Consider the following 21,287-nt stretch of genomic DNA (forward strand, 5'->3'; position numbering starts at 1 on the left):
TGAAGCAGGGACAGACTGTGACAAATCTCATATCTACTGTCTCGTTTCAATGCTCCAAACAGCAACAAGCATTAACAAAAACGCTTTCTCCTACTCTGTCATTCACACACTAACAGCATCACCGCAAACACAACTACCAGCTAAACAATGATAAATATTCTGTGTCAGCTAAGGGTCCATACGTAGGCTTATTTCCTGCTTATTTATTTCATTAATTGTAGTCAGGGGTAAGCCACATCAAAAGGCATTCCTGCTGCCCCAAAATTGGGAAATTTTGCTTGTGGTCTTGATGTCACTGCGTGATTGTTTGCAGTCAAACTGAAATATCAAACATGCAAGAAATTCGTCTGACCAGTTAGGAGTTAGGAGCAGATGGTCGGTGGTTGTGGTCGGCTGAAAACCCCACAGTGTATGCCCAGCCTAAAGCACTTTGTATTGTCTGCTGTCTGAAAGGAGACCAGGATTTGGTTGATTTGTATTTGTGACAGGTTTTTTTTGTGTGTTTTACGTCTGTCACTTTGTTAAATTTGCTGCTGCCTGTCTTAGCCAAGACACTCATGTGAATAAGTATCAGTCATAAGTCATGGTGGCCACCATGACAAAGCGAGCCCCCCTAGAGCTATAAATATTAAAGATTTCTGAGTTTGAAAACTGTTGGAAGTAATTGTAGTAGAAGGTAATTCATTTCAACATTCATTGGTTAGGACAGCAGGTAGAGTAGGAAACAGGAGAGAGAAAGGGGAATAACATGGGTTGAAGGAGCCACAGGTTGGTCTTGAACCCTTGTGGAGGACTACGCACAGTAAAAACTGGAGTATTGATATTTCATTGTTAAATATTTTGGATAGAATTTAACTATCTAAAAGTAATTTTTGTGTACCCCTGTGCAACTCTGTAGACACTCAACAGATCTAAGCTCCACCCCCTCTCATTGAAAGTCAAGGTGGGAATATGTGGGTGTAATTCTCCAATTCTGCCCTTGGGCAGAGTATGGAGATGTGTTAAAATGTGGTTATATTTGCTGACATGTTCCCTTTTGTACAGTGATCACTGTTTTGATTCCTTTGCTCGTGTTTCTGGTGGATTATTATTGTTTATGATGTTAGATGTTTCTGCACAGCAGTGCAGGGGTCAGCGCTGTTGCCTTATGGCAAGAAGGTTCCCGGTCTGGGCCTTTCAGTGCAGAGATTGCATGTACTCCCCGTGCATACGTGGGTTTGCTCTGAGTACTACGGCTTCCTCCCACCACCAAAGACATCCTCGTTCGGTTAATTTGTGTCTCTAAATTGGCCGTGGGTGTGAGTGTGAGCGCGTCTGGTTGTCCGTCCCTACATGTAAGCCCTTATTGATTGACTGGCGACCAGTCCAGGGTGTACCTTGCCTCTTTCCCAATGACAGCTGGGATAGCCCCAACGACCCCCATGTAAAGGATAAGAGGTATAGGAAATGGAAAGATGCTGTTGTACCATGGTTTTAGTTATCAGTTGAGTCACTGATTTCCTGTCTGTTGAATTTCTACACATTAAAAAAGCAAAACTGAGCTTTGATTTCACCTCACTACCTTGTCCATGCTGGAGGACACCTCACCTTCTCACAGGTGGTCAACACGGGGCCGCCAAGTCAGTTCAGTATGAAAAGTGCGTTGCAATGTGTTGGAAATCAGAGGTGTAAATACTTAAATCAACATGAAAGTGAAAGAAACTTACATGTTCTAATAAATTACACTTTAAATTGTAATAGTATGACACTCCTTGTGTTAAGAGAGTCAAAAAGTGTAAATTAAACTCACAACCTGTGAGGACTATTTAACTCAGGAAAAGTGTTATATTGAACACCATGTGAGTTGAATACACTGATGATTTCCTGTGTAACCTCTGTATATTGATATGACCTACCCACAAGGCCATCTGTGCAACATAAACATAGATTTTCTAACATTTTCCAGTAAATTTGGACATTTTAGTTTGAAACTTTTACTAATGTCCCTTTAGATAAAACCATCATTATTTGAAGATTGCTTATTATGGTCTTAATCAACAGAAGAACATGTGTGTCTTAGTATTGTGCGGCTAATTGAGCTCGTATCTCATGCCACTGACTTGGCAGGAAAAGCATCGCTGAGAGTCGATTAATGAAAAGGAGCTCGTCTCTCCAAACATGGAAAAAGCTACAATTAGAAGTCCTCTAGGGTTAATAAGCACAGCTGCAGGTCATAAGCAGCTGAACTGTTTCCTTGCAAAGTATGACATTAATTAACTTGCAAGATCTCACGATTCATTGTTGACTGTTGCAAATACAACCCAATGCTTTGCTGAAACCGCCAATCCATAAAACCCTGTCATCATACGGAGGGGAACCAGGATCGATCAACCAGCTTGCGTGTTCTGAGACTCCGACAACTGTGAGAAGGTGATCGGCCACAAAATAACAATGATGGGAACATAATAGCAAAGAAAATTGCTTCTATTGTTTCTCTGTACATCTGAGATGAAGACGGGGAATGGAGTGCGGCAGAGACAGGCATCAATCAGGAGGACGCCACACGCTGCTTTTACAGAACCTCAGCCTGGTTATGGAGACGCATGTTGGTGACCCTTTGCTCTCAATCACAGAAGTTCTGTGCGCCGAGGGCCTCTCCATGTCACCGACACAGATTGTGATGCTGCGGCGCTGCCATGCATCAATAGCTGAGAGGTTTGCGGGCTTAACCACGTATCACACGAGACGAGGGCCACTCCAGGCTGTATGATTAGATGAGAATAAGATTTCGACGGCTTTGTGTACGCTCTAATGGGCTCTGTGTGCACTGTGCAGTTAACTATGCAGAGGCTTTGATGTTTATAGACATCCCTCTCCTCTGAAGACTCATATTGCATGCCAGGTGTTCCAGTCCTAATAAATATATAAAGAAATGCAGAGCGAGAAGCCATTCTGCCAAGTTTATCATTCTGCCTTAATGGGCTGTTCTTTAGTACAAACACTGACTAAAACGACTTAAAAGGGACGAAGTAATTTAGAGGAAAAGTTTGACAAATAAATTACATTCATTTAAACATTTTAAAAAGTCACCCACAGCATCATCTGTTTTCCAGGTTAATGAATAAAATATAACTGTGGTGAATATAAAGAGGCTGTTTCCACATGCACTGTGGGTAAGCAGTGAATAACCAAAATATTCTAAATGCCAGTGAAGCTCTTGTTTTTCAGTTGTTCTATGACCTAACCCAGACTAGTTTCAGGCCCATTTTTATCACATTATCAGAGGGTAAATCTGCTTTTAAATCTGGTTGTGTTAACAGAATTGCCCAGCCCATTTTGCCATTTCTGAGACAATTTAAAGGCTTTACAGATCCTGGATTTTATCACACGTTCCGTGCAAAGTGCATTGTTCTGCTGCACAGGTACCCTCATTTATTTTTCCTACTGATACGGCTGTCATTTTTACATCATACATCTCAACAGGTCCAGCATCAGGTCCTATCTCTGCCTCCTTAACAATAATTTGCAACCTTTGTCACTGAATGTTTTCATTGAAACTGGGGCAGAATGGACTGCAGACTAAAAAATGCATGATAGAACAAAGAGATGGAGAATAAAAGCACATTATAGATTTTGTGCCACATATTTCTTCCAGGTGCACATCCTTAAGCCACTGAAAATGACTTCAAAACTCACTTTTGCTGTCCTAACCCCCAGATTGATCTATAGATCTATAGATCAGGAGTTCTTAACCTTTTCAACCCGGGACCCCCAAAATAAAGGTGCTGGAGATCTGGGACCCCTGCTGTACCTGAAGGTGGTTAAACACAGCCATGCATAATTTGGAATAGTCATGTATAGACAAGGCCATCCATAAAGGGGGATATATGGGAGAGCTTTCTGGTGCCCAGCCAAACTGGGGGCCCATGGAGGTCAGCAAAACCATGGCCCATTGTAAAGTTAAGTTGTGATATCCATATTTCATATCTAACTTGAAAAAATAACCACTCTTATCAAAGAAACTAATGTATTTTTTAATCATTTGTGTAGGAAATAGCCTTCTTAAAAATGTTTATCCTTTTCATTTAAAAAAGGGATTAAAATGGTTGCTGAGATACTTTGAAAATGCCAGAAATGGGGAAAAAGGTGGTTAGTTTGGATTTTAAAAGTAGCTGAAATGGGTTAGAAGTGGCAACCATGACATAAAAATGACAAAAAAGAGGTAAAAATCAGTTAAAGTGGCAAAAATGGGCATAAACAGTGGTTACAGGAGTTAAAATTTGGCTCAAAGGGCTTCAAATTGGCAAAAATGGGTGGAATTTTGGTGAAATGGGGTGAAAAAGTGATATAAACTGGCAAAAAATGGTTAACTGGGAAAGAAAAAATAGGCAGGTATTTGCAGAAATTGGTTAAACTAGCAAAAATGAACATATCAAATACTGAAACGGGGTTAAAATGGGAAAAATGGGCATAAAAAGTGGTTAAAATAGTAGCAATAATGGGTCAACAGAGGCAACAGTGGCCCCGAAGCGGGTCCCAACCCCAAGGTTGAGAGCCACTGCTGTAGATGTACAGTGCTGTGAAAAAGTATTTGTCCCCTCAAGTCATTAAACAAACTCTAATATTAAACAAAAAAAAAAAAACAGAGTAAATCCAAAATGCAGTTTTTGAATGATGATTTCATTTCTCAAGCAGCCATCCAAACCAGTCTGTTCCTATGTGAAAAAGTAATTTCCTCTGGTTGAATCACAAATTAACTCTGATTACCAACATTGTTGGAAAGCTGAGTTCAACTTCGCCACATCCAGGTCCCATTACTGCCAAACCTGTTGAATAGAGAAATCCCTTAGATCGAACCTGTCTGACAAAGTGAAGTAGGCTGAAAGATCTCATAAAGCTCTGGGACTCCAGTGAACCACAGTGAGAGCCATTACCCACAAATGGAGAAAACTTGAGACAGTGGCGAACCTTTTCAAGAGTGGCCCACCTACCAAAATGACTCTTAGAGTGCATCAACGACTCATGCAGGAGGTCACAAAAAACCCAGAAGAACATCTAAAGACCTGCAGCTCTCACTTGACTCAGTTAAGGTGAGTGTTCATGAATGACCAGACAAACGTTGCATCTTGAGTTAAACTAACACAGCATTTCTGAAAAGAACATCATGTCAACAGTCAAACATGGTGGGGGTGTAATGGTTGCCATTGCAATAATTGATGAAACCATGAATTCTGCTCTTATCAGAAAATCCTCAAAACACTCGCAGCAGGTTTATGCAGCAGCACAATGATCCAAAACACACCGGCAAGTCCACCTCTGAATAGACTAAAAAAATAAATGAAGGTTTTGGAGGGGCACAGTCAAATCCTGGACTTAAATGGGGTTGAGATGCATTGAGTGGCATGACCTGAAACAGGCCATTCATGCTTGAAAACCCTCCAATGTGGCTGAGTTTAAACAACCTGGCAAAGAAGAGCGAGCCAAAATTCCTCCTCAGCGATGTGAAAGACTCGTTGCCTGTTCTCACAAATGCTTTCTTGCGGCTGTTGCTGCCAAGGGTGGAACAACCAGGTATTAGGTGTATAGGGCAATAGGGCCAGGTAGGTATTTGTCTGATAATCTGAAATGTTTACATGTATGAATAAGACTGGCTAGATTAGATTTAAAATCAAGAGATACTGGTTGGATAAGTTGCACCGATGTCTTCTGTCCTTGTTGGATTGTCAGTGTTCAAATGAAGGCTGTCAGGAGACAATGACACATTCAAAGTGACAACCGGCACAGATGGATAAGCAGCTCAGGCTGAAGCAGTGACCTTATTTCATTGTCATACCATTCCAACAAATCATCAAAAACTCCCCTTCAGACTCAAAATTAAAATTACACATCTAACTGGGTGCATTTTTCCCCCAGACCTCGTCTTAATGTGGAGAAGAATGATTATTTCAATCATGTCAGTGTAAAAGTCAGGTCTGAGGGAAGAAGAACAGTGGGGTTGGACAGTAGCATTCTCCCGGAGTTCCCAGCCTATTATTCCCACACCACGCTCGGCTGCCTCGCATTTCCTCCAACGCTTTGATGATAATGTTCTTCGGCAGGCCACTAAAGTAATGACCGTCTCTGTGTGTGGTACAGTGTGAGGATGGAGCTGCACTACACGCTAATGTTGAAGTCTTACATTGAGCCACATTTAACTCAAACACTCGGAGCGAAACAGACACTGAAGTCTGCCGTGAATCCACAGAAGAATAAAGATGTGCCAATATGCTGCATCTGATGTGTGCAACTTTAATTGCTTTAATACCACAGGAGCAAACATTTACATGATTTAATGAAAAACGAAGGTTCTCACTTACCTCCTCCTCCTCCCAGAAGACTGGAGTTTGCTGAAAAGAGAAAGAAAAATGAGTAAATAAACTTCAGAGTGGAAAAAAAAATGAGGATCGCATAACAAAGTCAGCAAAATTAAGAAAAAATTACATCAGATTATTCAACTGTTCAAGGGTAATTTTTCACAAATACATCAATTTCACTGTCTAAACTTATCTTCTTCAAAACACTGAAATTCTGGACTGAAATTGAGCACTTAACAGAGTAATTCATGAAACATTCAAAAGAAAAATGTCGGGTACAAAGAGCCAAGAAAAGCCTGAAATTGGCTCCAATCATTATGAATTCATTATCCTGTTTTTTTTTTCATTATTTTCTCAGTCAAATCTGTGATCACACATATAAATGACCAAATCTGGCAATACAAAGATTCTGAATTTTTATGGGAGCTTCAAACAACACCACAGTCATCCAAGGGTAACAAGTAACCAAAATGGCATCCAATAGTTTCTTTATCATGTCTCCAACAGACAAAAGTGATCCCTGTATGTGGCAGTGATTTCCTTTCACTATTAAATTAACAAGCTGGCAACCAAAATGTGATTCACTATGCAGCTAATTTCAGTATACACTCCTTGGCAGACTCCTTCTTTGGCAGAATTACAAAGGTTATGCTCAATAAAACATGTAGTTCATTAAAAGTAATTAACAGTGGACTTTGGGACATTCATATAAACCACTGGACATAAAAGTCGGAAGTTCAGCATGTCCATGCGGGATATCTGTGGAAAATTATCATGTGAATCTTTAGATAGGAGAAATGTCTCTCATTTGTGACATTTACTGTACAGTTTGGTGGATAGGCACACTTTTAATATCTTTCTTCTAAATGTACCTAAATCCTATCTAACTGTGAAAACCACAAACTGCTGCAAATTTCTACCCAAATTTGAGCCGGCTCACTGGGTTTCTCTGAGAAGTCAGAAATTAATCAAGCATAACATTCAACCACAAAAAAACAAATTTTTCTGTTCAGGAATGACATATTAATCAAGAAATATTAATGTTCTTTACTATTTTTTCAGTTTTTTTGTAAATCAGTAAATTTTTAAAAATCATGGATAACAATAGCAATTATATTTTAGCATTAAAAATATCATTTGGGTTAAAGAGCTTCTATATATTGGCGTATGAACCATTTCAGAGACATAAAAAAATGATTTTGGTAATTACCAATGCTGTTAATTTAGGGCAGCTGTGGCATAAACCTTACTTTGGTCAGGGTTAGGCTGGTCTAATAAATTTGTTAAGCACTGTATATATATATAAGAAAAAAATGTCAAAATTATGAGGTAAGACCTGTTAAAAGTTTAAATTAAAAGGTAAAATGTGAAATATTAAGTAAAAAAAAAAATAGATAAAAAATGTCAGTTATTGGAAAAAATCATACTAATGGGATAAAAGCTAAAATTATGTGACATAAAGTCATAACATAAAATCAATTTTGAATCAATCAGATAAAAAGGCGTATTTTTGAAATTAAAACCATAATCAGAAGATAAAACATTTAAATCATAACATAGATGTGAGAATATCCTTGGCACTAGGTTGAAAACTAATGCTCTTACACATTTCTTTCTTCGTAGATGATACAGTTACATAAGCAGCAGAAGTGACACAACACTGCACCGTGGGTAGTGACAGACCTCAATAAGAGTTTAACATCCTGATGAATGCCATGCATTTTACATTTCTATCTACAGATGGCAGACAACTGCAGCTAGACAAGTCTGTTCTGTTGACCAGCACCAAAAATACCAGTCCGTTAAACCAACGATGAACGACTACTTTTCATTCAGACCCCAAATGTGCCGTGGTGATGGCATCTTTGTATGTGTGAGGATGTATTTGCAGCATGCCTGCTGTTAATGAGCGTGTTTTTACTTCGCTTTCAGAACATTTAGAAAGTTTCATCTCTTTTTAATGTGTTTGCATTGTTTCTGACTGTTCTGGATGTTTCCCCTGATGTAAACCGTTACAGGCCGTTGTCAATCATATGCCCTGTCAGCCTCCATATTTCACTCTTGCTAGAATTCTCCAGAAAGAAAGCCTTGCAACTGTTGTGCTGTAAAGTTTGGACTTCACAATAACCTTGATAAAGAGTTTTCCCTTCTCCGTGCTGCTCGTGGTCGATATGAGGATAGAATTGAATCCAGCGCGGCAGCAGAAAAAGGTGAAAGTGCTCCCAGCTTTTCTCCAAACCCAGACACCAAACAAGAGCTGCATGCATCAAACTCTTCAAGTGTGCGCATGTTCGTGATGGAGCATCGTCGGTGTTACATCCTTTGTGGGTAGAAGCTCGAGACGTGCAGAAAGGGTGCCGAGTGATGTGCAAGTCACGTTGCTATCAGCGGCAGCAAATTCATCTTTGTGAAAACGTCTGAAAGCGCCGACTTTTGTTGTCAGCTTTAAGACAGTTTAGTTCAAAAGTACTCCTAAGACCAAGCTCTGTTGTGTGTTGTTGAGGAGAGTCCCTGACATAAAGCGTAGCTTACTGGTTCAACAGAAGGTAACGTCAAAGTGCTATCTCTGTGTATCATTAAATATGAACCTGGTGTCACTTTCTGTCAGTTAGAGGCCTGCGTGGCACATGAGAGGAGAAAGATTAGAGGGGATTTAGAGTACATCTGTTAATTTGAGTGTTAGAGAAAGAAGGTAGCCTGTGTTTGAAGTGAAGTTCATACAGCGGGCATTAGAAGACTCATACTGCAACATGCCTTTAATGATCTTCTCTTCCTGCTGCAGCATTGGCTATCATTAGCCGTGAACACTGGCCCATTAAAAGCTTATTATTTCTCGAAAAATGTTTTGGTGCACAAGCGACAGATAATGAACATGTGGTATCATGGACAGCGCTCCAATCGTCGCACTGGTATTATTTTCCTCCTGATTACGAGGAAGAGGAGACTTCTGGAGTTCACTCCGTTTCCACACCTTTCTGCGGCACCATTATGGCTCCGCATTGTTCTCATTTGAGCGCCACACATGTGAGTGGGCATGGGGACAAAGAAAGCTCTCCCACTGCAGAATTTGTTTCATCAAAGGGCTTTTTGTTGTGTGTGTGTATGTGTTTATACAATATGAGCATCCACACACACTCACACAAGAAGAAAAAGCAACTCAAACAGGGATGTTCTGACAATCCACTGTCATGTTTACAATAGCACCTCTCCAGGTTTTTCTGTGATGAAAAAGACGCCTGTGTTCTCGCAGTCTTTGTTTAGCTCTGGAATCTGTCAGCCATCGACAGCAAACACACAACTCAAATATACATGCATTCCCAGAGTGGGAAATTTGGTCCTCGTGCTTCCAAAGCATGGAGGAAGCTGCTACAAAAGAATACGCTTCATTACCTGGATAAAACAAAGTGACTTTAAGCAGACCTGATGCTTCACCACCTGCAGCACTCTTTAATATCAAATCAACCACGAAGAAACTTGACGCCTGTTCAAATATGCACAGAACTTATGGAAATATACTCACAGTATAAACACATGAGTTGTATGAGTTGCACTGCATTTTTGCTTTAATCGACTTTTGAGATGTGCGTTGTGTCATCTTCCCTAAATTCCTGATGCTGCTTTGTCCGCCAAAGCACTTTGCAAATGTCAGCTTGCTATTTTTATTTCCCTGTGTGGCTGTTCTGGGATCCCACTGCCCTTCCACCACCCTACGTGGGAAGCAGGAACAGCACACCTTCCTGCTCTTCCTATGCTGATAAGGAAAGCCTGAGACAGGGGGAGAAGCAGCAACAAACGCAGAGCGGAGCAGGAGTCAGTGACAAATGAACGGCACTGATTAGGTCAGATACAGCAGGGGTTCTCAACCTTTAAGCCCCCCCCAAAATAAAAGTGCCACAGACCAGGGACCCCCACTGTACCTGAAGGTGGATCAACACGGCCATGCACTTTCAAGATAGTCATCTGCAGACAGGGTCACCAATGAGGGGGGTAAATGGGAGAGCTTTCTGGTGCCCAGCCAAACTGGGGGCCCACAGAGGTCAGCAAAATCATGATCCATTATAAAGTTAAGTAGTGAAAACCATAACTCATATCTAACCTGATAAAATAACCACTCTTATAAAAAAATATTTATTTTTAATTATTTGTGTAGTAAAGAGCCCTCTTAAAAATGTGAATCCCTTTTGTTGGAAAAAAATATATAAAAATGGCTTAAAAATGGCAAAAAAAGGTGGACAAGTGGTTAAATTGGATTTTAAAAGACGCAAAAATGGGTTAGAAGTGGCAACAATGACATAAAAATGGCAACAAAAACAAAAACAAAAAAAAACAAAAAAAACAATGGAAAATGTCTTACAGTGGAAAATACTGGCCTAAATGGTGGTAAAAGGGAGTTCAAAAGTGGCTGAAATGACTTTAAATTGGCAAAAATGTGAGGAAATTTGGTGAAAAATTTCAAAAATGGATATAAACTGGCTAAAATGTGTTTACTAAGAAAGATAAAATAGGCAGATATTTGCAGAAATTGGTTAAACTAGTAAAAATTGGTATATCAGATAGTAGGTAAAATGGGAAAAACTGGGTGTAAAAAAAGTGGTAAAAAGGGGTTAATAGTTGCAATAATGGGTTAACAGAGGCAAAATTAATCTTACATGGCAAGAACTGGTTTAAAAGTGGCAAAAACAGGCAGAAAAAAGTGGTGTAAAGAGTTTAAAATCGACAAAAATACATGTTACATGGCAAAAATGTGTTGAAATTGATGGGAAAATTGATGAAAATGGGTTAAAAGTTGGTGTAAAGTGGAAACAGTGTGATTTAAAAAAATATTCTTAGTTTTCTTTAGTGAATCTGAGGACCCCCTCTCAGTGTCTCACGACCCCAATGGGGTCCTGACCCCAAGGTTGAGAACCACTGAGAAACAGCAAAAAAGAGGAGCTGGGGTGGAGGAGGGTTGTGAAAGCAGCTTGCAGAGGGAGCTGATACTTCTATCTGCTTGTGTTAATAGAGTGTTTTAAGTTGCGCAAAAAACCCTTAAAGTTATTTGCAAAAATTTGTAAAAAAAAAAAAAAAGGTCGGCAAGGGAATTGATTGTCCATGAGTCACTGGATGTGTGTTTCTATGCTGGATGTGTACATGTCATTGTGTGCAGCGTGGAGACTGATGAGGGTTAAGTCACCTCCTTTTAATCTTTGTTCAGAGATGCATGCAAATCAGCGACAACACAGAAACAAAACGGCACTATGGCTAGAAAAAGGATTGATGGATGGAGATTGGTTAGACCAGTGGTTCTCAATGTAGGGTTAACGACTCCCTTGGGGGTCATGAGGTACTGACAGGGGGTCACCAGATGCCTTAAAAAAACTAAGAATATGTTTTAAATGATTTCAAATTATATATTTTACCCTTTTTAGGGAAATACATGCATGAAATTAGTTAAATGCAAAATAAAAACATGGTCATTTAGTGAGATTTATGCTAAAATCAAAGTAATATTCAACAAAGCTGGAGTTGGCTGGGTCCCTCCCCAGCTGAGATTTATTGAAAGTATCAAAGCATCTGAGTTTTATCAGTGGCATTGATGCTAGCATCCTGTATATTAGTTACCTCACTCTGAAGCTGAAAGGTGTGTCAAACAATTATTGGGTTCCAATGTTGAAAGTATTTATTTGTGCCACTTTTAACCACTTTTTCCTCCACATTTTGCCGCAATTATTTCCAAATTTCCATCAATTTTGCATTATTTGTGCCAAATTTTGCCCCATTTTCACCTGTTAATCATTTTTTCCCACCATTCTTGACAACTTTAATATATTTTTGCCACTTTAATCCATTTTCACCACCTCTTCTGCCCATTTCTTCCACTTTTAAGACATTTTTGTCATGTTTAAACCCTTTCCATCACCTTTGGCACCTGTTTTAACATAAGATAAACTTTTATTGATCCCTCATTGGGGGAAAATTGGTTATTACAACAAGTCAACAATAGAAAGACAGAAAGTAGCAATATTTTTAAAAGAAATGAAATGTGTAAACAATAATCAAAGACAATATAGCCAAAATTAGTAATAATAATGACAATAAACAATATTATTTAAATATTTACATGTGTAAACCTTCACTTGTAGAAGGAAAAGACCACATTTTAAAAAAACTTCTACATCTAAATGAATTATTCCCACTTTCAGCCCATTTATGCCTCTGTTCATTCATTATTGCCACTTTGAATGCCCATATTAACCACATTTCACCATTTGTTATGCCCATTGTTGCCAGTTTAACCCAATTCTGCCCATTATTCTGCTCTTGCAAAGGTATTTTTCACCAATTTGGCTCTTTGGTTGAGCAGGGTTGAGTAACACTGGTTTAGCTAATTCTACTTTTGTGGACAGAACTTAACTCGTCTTTAAATTTAGTTGCAAATAAAGCACAAATGGCATGTTTGAGTTTAAATATCATTAGGTTTATTTGCTTTGGACAAAGAAAAGCAAATGATGCTTAATTTTTAATTTTTTCATGCCTGTGAATATTTCTGGGATACGTTTAATCAGTATTTTGTAAACATATTCAGTGAGGCTTGAATGTAAAGCATTTCTGTGTTCATCTTTAAAGTTGGTCTCCACATATCTCTCAGTTTGACTGTCTCTGATACGTATCGCTGTGGGCTCAGCTCTCTGACTCTGAAAGCTACAGATATTTTGTGTGCATAAGCAGCAGCACAGTGTGCTCCAAGATAAACTGCCACAACATGTTTCATGACATTTTGATCATTAAAGGAGAGGAAGCAGGGAGAGCAGGAAATGAAAAGGCATAAAGCAGGCATTTTTCCCCTTCCCTTCCTCCATATTTATTAAACCCGCTGCAGAGACGAGATGCCTGTCAAACGCTCCTCATCTCCCAGTGGGCTATTGCCGCGATCACACCGAGTCACATGTGGTTAGAAAGCAGCTAACATCTCAACCCCCCAGACCCCCCGTTCACTAGTACCACCGCCCCACCGTGGTGAAGAGTTGTGTTAGACTGATTAGCAACCACATCTTCAGTCTCTGATTAGGTGTGGAGTAAATGAAGCACCCCCCTCAGGTATGCATTTCCATAATGTCAGGTAATTAAACCCCAGTGTTTTAATAGCTCAGGAATAGGAAGACTCCCCGGGAGACCAGACAATGATGATAGACTTTTCTGAAAACTGGCATACTATTAGTTTGCTTTAAACTGCCTCCGAAAGTCTTACTTAGATCACAGAGATAAACAGCATCCAGCTTTACACCCATGAAAAAACAGTCTTCCAATACAGTTTAACTCGGGTATTTAAAGGTACATCTGGGTAAATAAAGCTTTATTTACATCGCACTGAAATCACAAGGTAACAGAAAGAAGGATGAAAAAACAGCACACATTTAGATGCACCCCTCAGCCCTACTAGGCCAGACCAAAGGTGGCTGACAAGCCACTAGGGTGCTACTGCAGAGGCTGCATAACCTGACACACCAGATAGACGGTTTTATGTCTCCAATGCATGGAATATTTCACTTTCACCTGGGAAAACTCCCATGGAAAGGGGTTGGATGGGCAGGGCTTTTCAAAAACTTATTGAAAGGTGATTGGACAAACTTCTGTCTGTCACATTTGTTATGTGCCAATCAGAGCAACGACACAAAATGAGGTAGTCAAGCATGAGCAGCGCTAGTAACCCGAGCTCGACAGACAGGTGCTGTCATAGTTCATCAACAGCAGAGCGTGTTAGCGGTTAAGTCCTCAGATGACGTTGATTAGCCTGATTCGTTCACAGACTGGGCACAATGGTTTCAGAATGGAGCTTCGCAACACAGAAGTCCAAATATAATTGGACTTTAAGAAAAGACATATTTCAATGTGAAAATGATTAATAACATTTGACTGTTTCTTAGAATTGGGGTGAAACAACCAAGGTGCAAACTCAGATAATCTGCAAGTTAAGCATAGGGTGGATGCATGTCCAAGTTTAGATAATCCCACTGCAGATGAAGTGGAAGTAGAGATGCACCGACTGTGAAAAAAGTGCTGATAGTGAGACGAATGCTTAGGACAACAATACAGCTGATGCTGATCCCAATACCAGTGGTTTTTGTTTGTTTTTTTTGCTTCTGGTCTTAGTCTCCCACTAAACCAACAGTTTCTCTGTATTTGACTACAAAAACAGATGAGTTTGTCCCTCAGCACTCAGCTACCTTTTAAGCATTGTGTCTCGTCTGGACTTTTTGTCTTTAAAAGCTTGTAAAGCATCAACTATGGTTCACAGTCAAGATCTAAATATCGTTTTCTTAAGAACAACTTGTTATCTAACAGCATGTGTGCTACAGGAATGCCACTTGAATTTTAAAAAAGTTATGGGGCTATAAAGACAAAAGAAAAAACTAATTGGAAATTGAAACCCAAAGATCGTTTTAACGTAAACACAGTAAACATTGATGACTAAGGTTTTTTTTTTTTTTTTTTTTTTTTGCACTAAGTTGTTCATCCCAATCTCTTTGGGTTCAAAGAACTAAACATTTTAATTTTTTTACAGAAAGTGACAAAAAAAAAAAGTCCTTGCACTTTTGGGAATATGAATCACTATTTAAAATGCAGTAACTCTGAGGGACACATCAAGGCCTCTCTGTGTCTTCTTCTCTCTATTAAGAGTCATTCAGGCTCTCTTCTGCTGTTCTGCAAAGCAGGAGGATGGAACAGCTTGTCATTGGTTGTCACCAAGCAGCAACCTCTGGTCCAGAAAAATGAAAGCCAAAGTGCAAAAAATTACTATACAGTGATTGTCCACTTGAGGCTGACTGCAGGAACACCGGAAGTCCCATCTGACACCTGTTGAACAGCCATTTTTGTACTAAAAATAAACTTATTTACAGCCTGGTTCAAAAAAAACAAAACAAGCGTGTTTCATTAGCTAATGTCTTCATGTGCTCCCACTGTACAGGGGTGAATTTTTTTGTACCACAATCATTTAGATTATATTTAGGAAAAACCTCACTGCACATTGATTAGGGCATCCCATTGCGTCTCAACAGGCAGAAGCTACGTTTCTTTCAACCAGAATGCTAGCTAGCTAGCTGACAGGAAGTCAAGCTCAGGTTGATCCAAAGTTTGGTTGAGACCGCGATTTCTGTTGGAAGCTGCTGCGGATTGGCTTCAAAAGCATTTTGAGACCACCTGTTATAAGCAGACGGCTGACATCACACAGGCTTTGTCCATTCTTTCTACAGTCTATGTCAAAGCCCAGTTACAATGCATTCTGGGACACAAACAGCCAACTGCAGGAAAAATGGATTACAAATGGATAAAAAGACGTCTAATATTGGAGGATTGTTAAAGCTATGAAGGTGTGAAAGGTGTCATGAAAACGGGACAATGGAGAGAATTCAGAGGAAAAAAACAAGTGTCTACGATTTACAGTTCAAAAGTTATGTTTCTTTGACTAGCACGCCTCTTCTTGTTGTATGTGATAACCCCATCCTCCGTTAAAAAAAGGATGTCACATAAAATTAATCATAACTTTGACTCAACAGCGCATAAGAAGATGAAAAAAATGCATTTTGTAAAGCCTGAAGATGTGGCCTACAAAGACACACCCCCAGGATGCCCATGTTAGGAGATGTGAGTTATTCCCATGGCAATTTACCAAGGGTGAACCCACGTGAGCTTTAAGGGTGACTTCCTGTGCAACTCTTCTTTGATTCAGCGGTTATTCATATCAGACGCCTGCACGAAAAGATCTGAAACTACACATAAATATTGGCCACATAATTAACTGGCGGCCATTGTTTGTGAGCAGAGCTCATATCAGCTGATTCCAGTGCTAAAACGATGCATGTATTTTTAAATGTCATTGGTCAGAGAATATCAAAAGGTACATCATGCTGGTCTTAAGATTAGTCAGGAATAAGAGCTCCTGAACAGACTGTGGTAGTTCATGTAGCTACAACATAAACTCTGCCTTAATAATTGATTATCAGCTTAAAACTTGAGCTTGGATTTGTTTTATTTTTAGTAACTGTGTCTGAACACGAGCCTTTGATTTTCTGGGGCTGTGAGAGTTACGTAACTCTCAGGTCCCCTCAAGCTCTGATTCTGTAAAAAAAAGAAACTGAAGCTGGGGGCCGCTAAGATCAGGGAGATGTAGGAATACACCGAAAGAACCCGTCGACAATATTTGTAAAACAACCCTCACTTCCACGAGGCAGAGACTAAAGTTCTGCACTTCAGGTTTAACCATTCAAGCAGCAGACAGAGCAGAAGCTGTTGGCAGAGAGAAGAATAAAACCTTGCAGCAGCTCACACAGAGCCACCCAACACTCTTTCTTGGCACTGAAGGCTGTTAGCTTGTCCTTTATCCACTGTGACTCGCCCGAGAAGTGCTTCAATTATCCTGAGTGAAAATCAAAGCAGAAATCCATATTTGGCCACATCCAGCCCATAATGCATATTTTATAGTGTATGTATTAATTATAAACTAGCTCCTCTTGCTGTTTGTGCCTGCCCTGGGCTCAGTCTGGCTATCTCTTGGTGGATCAACACATTTCTGCCTTTAGGGAAGCAGTTGGAGAGCCAATAATTAGTATTATCAGAAGGCCATTATCTGTTTCTTCTGCAGTGACTGAGCGGCTACATGTGGAGCTGTCTCTTTGAATGTACGTTTAATGGCTGTGTGACTTTGCCATCTTCTCACTGGTGTCCGCCTGCATGTGTCCCCTGGAGGACTGCATGAATCAATTCTTCTTCAAGGACAGAGACGACCATTTATCCATCTGAAAAAGCAACTAAAAACATCACGCTGGACTAAATACAGGCCCTGATCTTAAAGCTGTATGATTACAAAGATATTCCTTGTTATGTCGAAGATGAGCCTTGAAGGTTTTCACTGACCCAGTTAATGAGGAGGAGGTTGAAGCCAAAGGAGCAGGCTACGTCTTGGAGTTTGTCGTCCCAGTAGGAACCACAACATGGGTCATAAATCTCAGCGGGAATGCTCCCCGCTCTGCCTGGAGATGGCAGGTCATTAAGGAGCGCCGGTCCTCGGCATTAGGCCCGCCCATCAAACACATGCCTGAACTGTCACTGTGGGAGCGCCCACTTCCTGTCTGCCCTCTGAACTCCTAACCCCCACTGCAACCTCATTTATCCCTCAGCCAATGACAATGCAGCAGGGCTGCTTCTGTGTGTTTTCACAGCAGAAATATTGATAACAGAGCTGGAGCGGCAGAGTGTGACAGGCGCGGTTTATGGATTGTGGCGCTGCATGAGGGAAGCGAGCGTGGACATAGACATGGTGCAGTGTTTCCCACGTGGCTGCCCACACATCTTCATGGCTGCCTGAGACTAATTGCTGAACTCTATTTCTTGCAGTTTGCAGAACCTTGATGCATGTTTGAGCCAAAAATTGAGGCTGAAGTAAGGCATAGACAGGGAGGAAGACTGGTATAACCCCAGTCATGCTCTGGATGTCCTTCCATATTACCAGGGGCATAGGGAAATAATCTCTTGAAAAGAATAACGAAGTCCCCACCTTTAGGGTGGAATAAGGCTTGGGTGTGGTGAGTAAGCATGGCCTAGGGTACCATCTTGGTTTGGCAGTAGGGTTTCCACAGGCTCATGGCCATGCTGTACATTTCTAAGGGCCTAAAATCTGCAGGCAGTCCCAGGTCATGTCACCAAGGGGATGACCTTGACATCCCACCCAATTTTGCCACTATAGTTTCTCATTTTTGATAAATTTTATGCCCATTTTGCCTTATTTTAACCAATTTTCATCACTTTTTCCCACAACTTTTTGCTACTTTTAACCCATTTCACCTCCTTTTCTGCCTCTTTCTTCCACCTTGAAGCCATTCATGTTGCTTTTTCTGCCGATTGTTGCCTGTATTTCCCAATTATTGCCACTAGTAACCCCTTTTGATCTCTTTCTAATGCACTTTTTTGCCCATTTTATCAACATTTCACTATTTTATTATGCACATTTTTCGCCAGTTTAACCAGTTTCTGCCTTTTTTGCCTTAGTTAATCCATTATACCAGTTTAAACCCAATTATTGCCACTTTATAATCCCAAATAACCACCTTTCCAGCTATTCCTGCTACTTTTTTTTTTTTTTTTTTTACCTATTTTTTACCACTTTTATCCAATATTTATCCCTTTAACAGGGGCTGACAGCTTCCATTCGATTGGTTGATTGTTTGGTCAAAAAGCTTTTGTCCGACTAGGATCACCCTGGTTGGCGAGCCTAAAAAAATGTAATTATTCTTCAAAAGGCTTGTTATGCTTATTTAAGGATCATTTAGAGTACCAAGCAGGTGCAGTAAGGAACCTGCATGGTCAACTGGTCAACAACAAGGTCATTTTTTAAATTTAACTTAATGTTTTTATTTTTATGTTTTACCTGAACGGCCAGTCGATTGTTTGGTGCCTGGGTGTGATTTTGTTCAACAAAGTTTTTCTTTGGTTGACTACAGCCCTACCTTTTACCAATTTCTGCTACTTTTTTGCCTATTTTTGCAACTTGTATCTAAAATTTATTCCTTCTAAACCATTTCTGCCACTTTTTTGCTTATGTTTTTGCAACTTTTATCTTTTTATCCCTTTTAACCCATTTCTGCTATTTTTTTGCCTATTTCCTGCCACTTTTATCTAATATTATCCCCACAAAAAGAGCTGCGGGTAAAGACTATAGAGTGGGAAGAGAGAGGCGCAAAGGCAGAATCCCAGGAGAAGGTTATCCAGGCACTGAAGGAGGATGTTGAAAGGCTTACAGAGGATAGATACTGGCAGGAGCAGGAACTCCTGTCCGCCCGATACACAGAAAGGGTAGTCCTTAAGCTGGCACAGGACCTCCAGAAACAGCTCAACAAAATAAAGAGAATTGTCAATGGGGGATCTGACACTGCAGCAGAAGAAACGACAGAGATGGAGCCGGCTTAGACCACTGAAGGAGGATGGGAGTCAGGTGATACTGAATCTGAGTCAGATGAGGACCTAGACGAGACCCATAAAGAATCATCAGAGACTGACAGGGCCTCACCTGAGCCAGTTTCTGATCCACCTGAGATGTTCAGAGACACATCTGAGATGGGAGGAAAATCCCAGGAGGTCCAAACACCCCCTGCAGAGGAGCCTAACTCTACGTGGCGAAGATTCAAGAAGTTCATGCCTCCTTCATTTCTTCACCAAAACAAGCACCTGCAGAACAGGCAGTAAATAAAGAAAACAGACCAAAAGACCCCGGTTTCACAGCCCAACTCTTGGTGAAAGAGATTAATGAAGTGAATCCCTCTTTAAGGATCAGCCACACATAGCAATTTGTACAATCATACATAATTACTGCAACAATACAATAACTTGAGTCAGGACTACTTCGTCAAGAAAACCACATGATTTACAGTCATAAATAGTTTGTCTTTATTAGCAGTTGTAAACGTGGCTGTTTCAGGAAGGAGGAGCTGGGAGGAGGGTTGTAAAAAGCGGCTTGAAGAGGGAGCAGCAAAGCATAGTCGGGTAAGAGCAGTGTGAATATGGCAGCATGAGTGTGATTAGCCAAAAGCTAATCAGCTGCCATCAGCTGAAGAGGGCTTCGGTGAGATCAGTTGATCTCAATTATATAGCAGTGCTGGACTCCATGGCCTGTCTGAACAAACAATATACGGCCATTTTACTGTAACATGTTTTTAATAGGCAATTTGTATTGAAATTTTGGCTTGATCAAAGGCAGTGTTACTAAACCCTGCTCAACAAAAGAGCTAATTTCTTGAAAAACACCTTTGCATGAGCCACAATCTTAGAGGTGAAAAGTGATGGGCAAAATAGCATCAAAAATAGGTTAAATGGGCAAAAATGTGGCATAAAAATGGCTGAAAAGGGGAAAAATTGGCATAAAATGGCAAAAGTGGCTGAGAAGTGACAACAAAATGAGTTAGGTGTGGCAAAAATGGTACAAAAAAAAAAAAGTGGCAAAATCGTGGCAAAAAAATGTGTGAATAGTGACTGGCATGGGCAAAAAGCAGTAAAAAGATGGGAAAATGGGCAAAAAGCAGCAAAGGGAGGCAAAAATGTGTGAAAAGTGGCATTAAATGGCAAAGAGGCAGCTGAAATGGGCAAAAAAATGAGGGGGGAAAGGGAAAAAATTGCTCATTGCAAAAAGCAACATCAAAGGAAAGCAAAAACTGGTGAAATTTGACAAAAATTGGGAGAAAAAGTAGCAAAAATGGGTGAGAAATGCAAAAAATAAGTTACAGGTTGCAAATAAAGCACTGAAAAATTGGCAAAAAGATGGCAAAATGAGCAAAAAGCAGCAAAAAGATGGGAAAATCAGCAAAAAGCAGCAAAGAATAACAAAATGGGGGAAAATGGCATTAAAAGGCAAAAAGGCAGCTTAAATTTGCAAAAAAAATGGTAATGAAGGGGGAAAAATTGGTAGTTACAAAAAACAGGATAAAAGGAAAAATAAGATTCAAAAATTGGGAGAAAAAGTGTTAAAAATGGATGAGAAAAAAAATAACTAAATGTGCAAATGTGCCAAAAAATGTACAAAAACTGACTAAAAATGGGCAAACAGCAGCAAAAAGGTGAGAAAAATGATGGGGGAAAATGGTATTAAACAGCAAAAGGCAGCTTAAATGGGTGAAAAGTGTCAAAATATAGCAAAAAGGGTGGAAAAAAATCCAAAAATTAAAGATTAAAAGATAAAAGAGGCAAAACTGGTGAAAAGAGGCAAAAATAGAATAAAAGTACCAAAAAATGGGTAAAAGGAAATCGCAACAATGGCATAAAAGCAGCAAAAATAATACTGCAAATAAATAATTTTTGAAAACAGACAAAGAAGACATAAAAGAGCCACAAATCATCACAAAAGAGCCAGGCGTTGTTTCACTGATCTTAGGTGTGCCTTGGGCAAAAAAAGGTTGAAAACCAACGATGTAGATGAGAAAATAAAGGCTT

The 21,287-nt window shown here is 39.9% G+C and overlaps 1 protein-coding gene across 2 annotated transcripts in view; it reads right to left on the bottom strand.

Moving 5' to 3' along the window:
* macrod2 (mono-ADP ribosylhydrolase 2) overlaps positions 1-21,287 on the bottom strand; it is a 1,185,173-nt gene that overhangs the window by 824,483 nt on the left and 339,403 nt on the right. For both annotated transcript variants that reach the window (XM_041789359.1, XM_041789358.1), the window contains exon 4: positions 6,336-6,365. In XM_041789359.1, coding sequence (XP_041645293.1) covers positions 6,336-6,365 — 30 coding nt within the window. The remainder of the gene's footprint in view (positions 1-6,335; positions 6,366-21,287) is intronic.

The sequence above is a fragment of the Cheilinus undulatus genome, linkage group 6 (genome assembly GCF_018320785.1).
Source record: "Cheilinus undulatus linkage group 6, ASM1832078v1, whole genome shotgun sequence".
Lineage (NCBI taxonomy): Eukaryota > Metazoa > Chordata > Actinopteri > Labriformes > Labridae > Cheilinus > Cheilinus undulatus.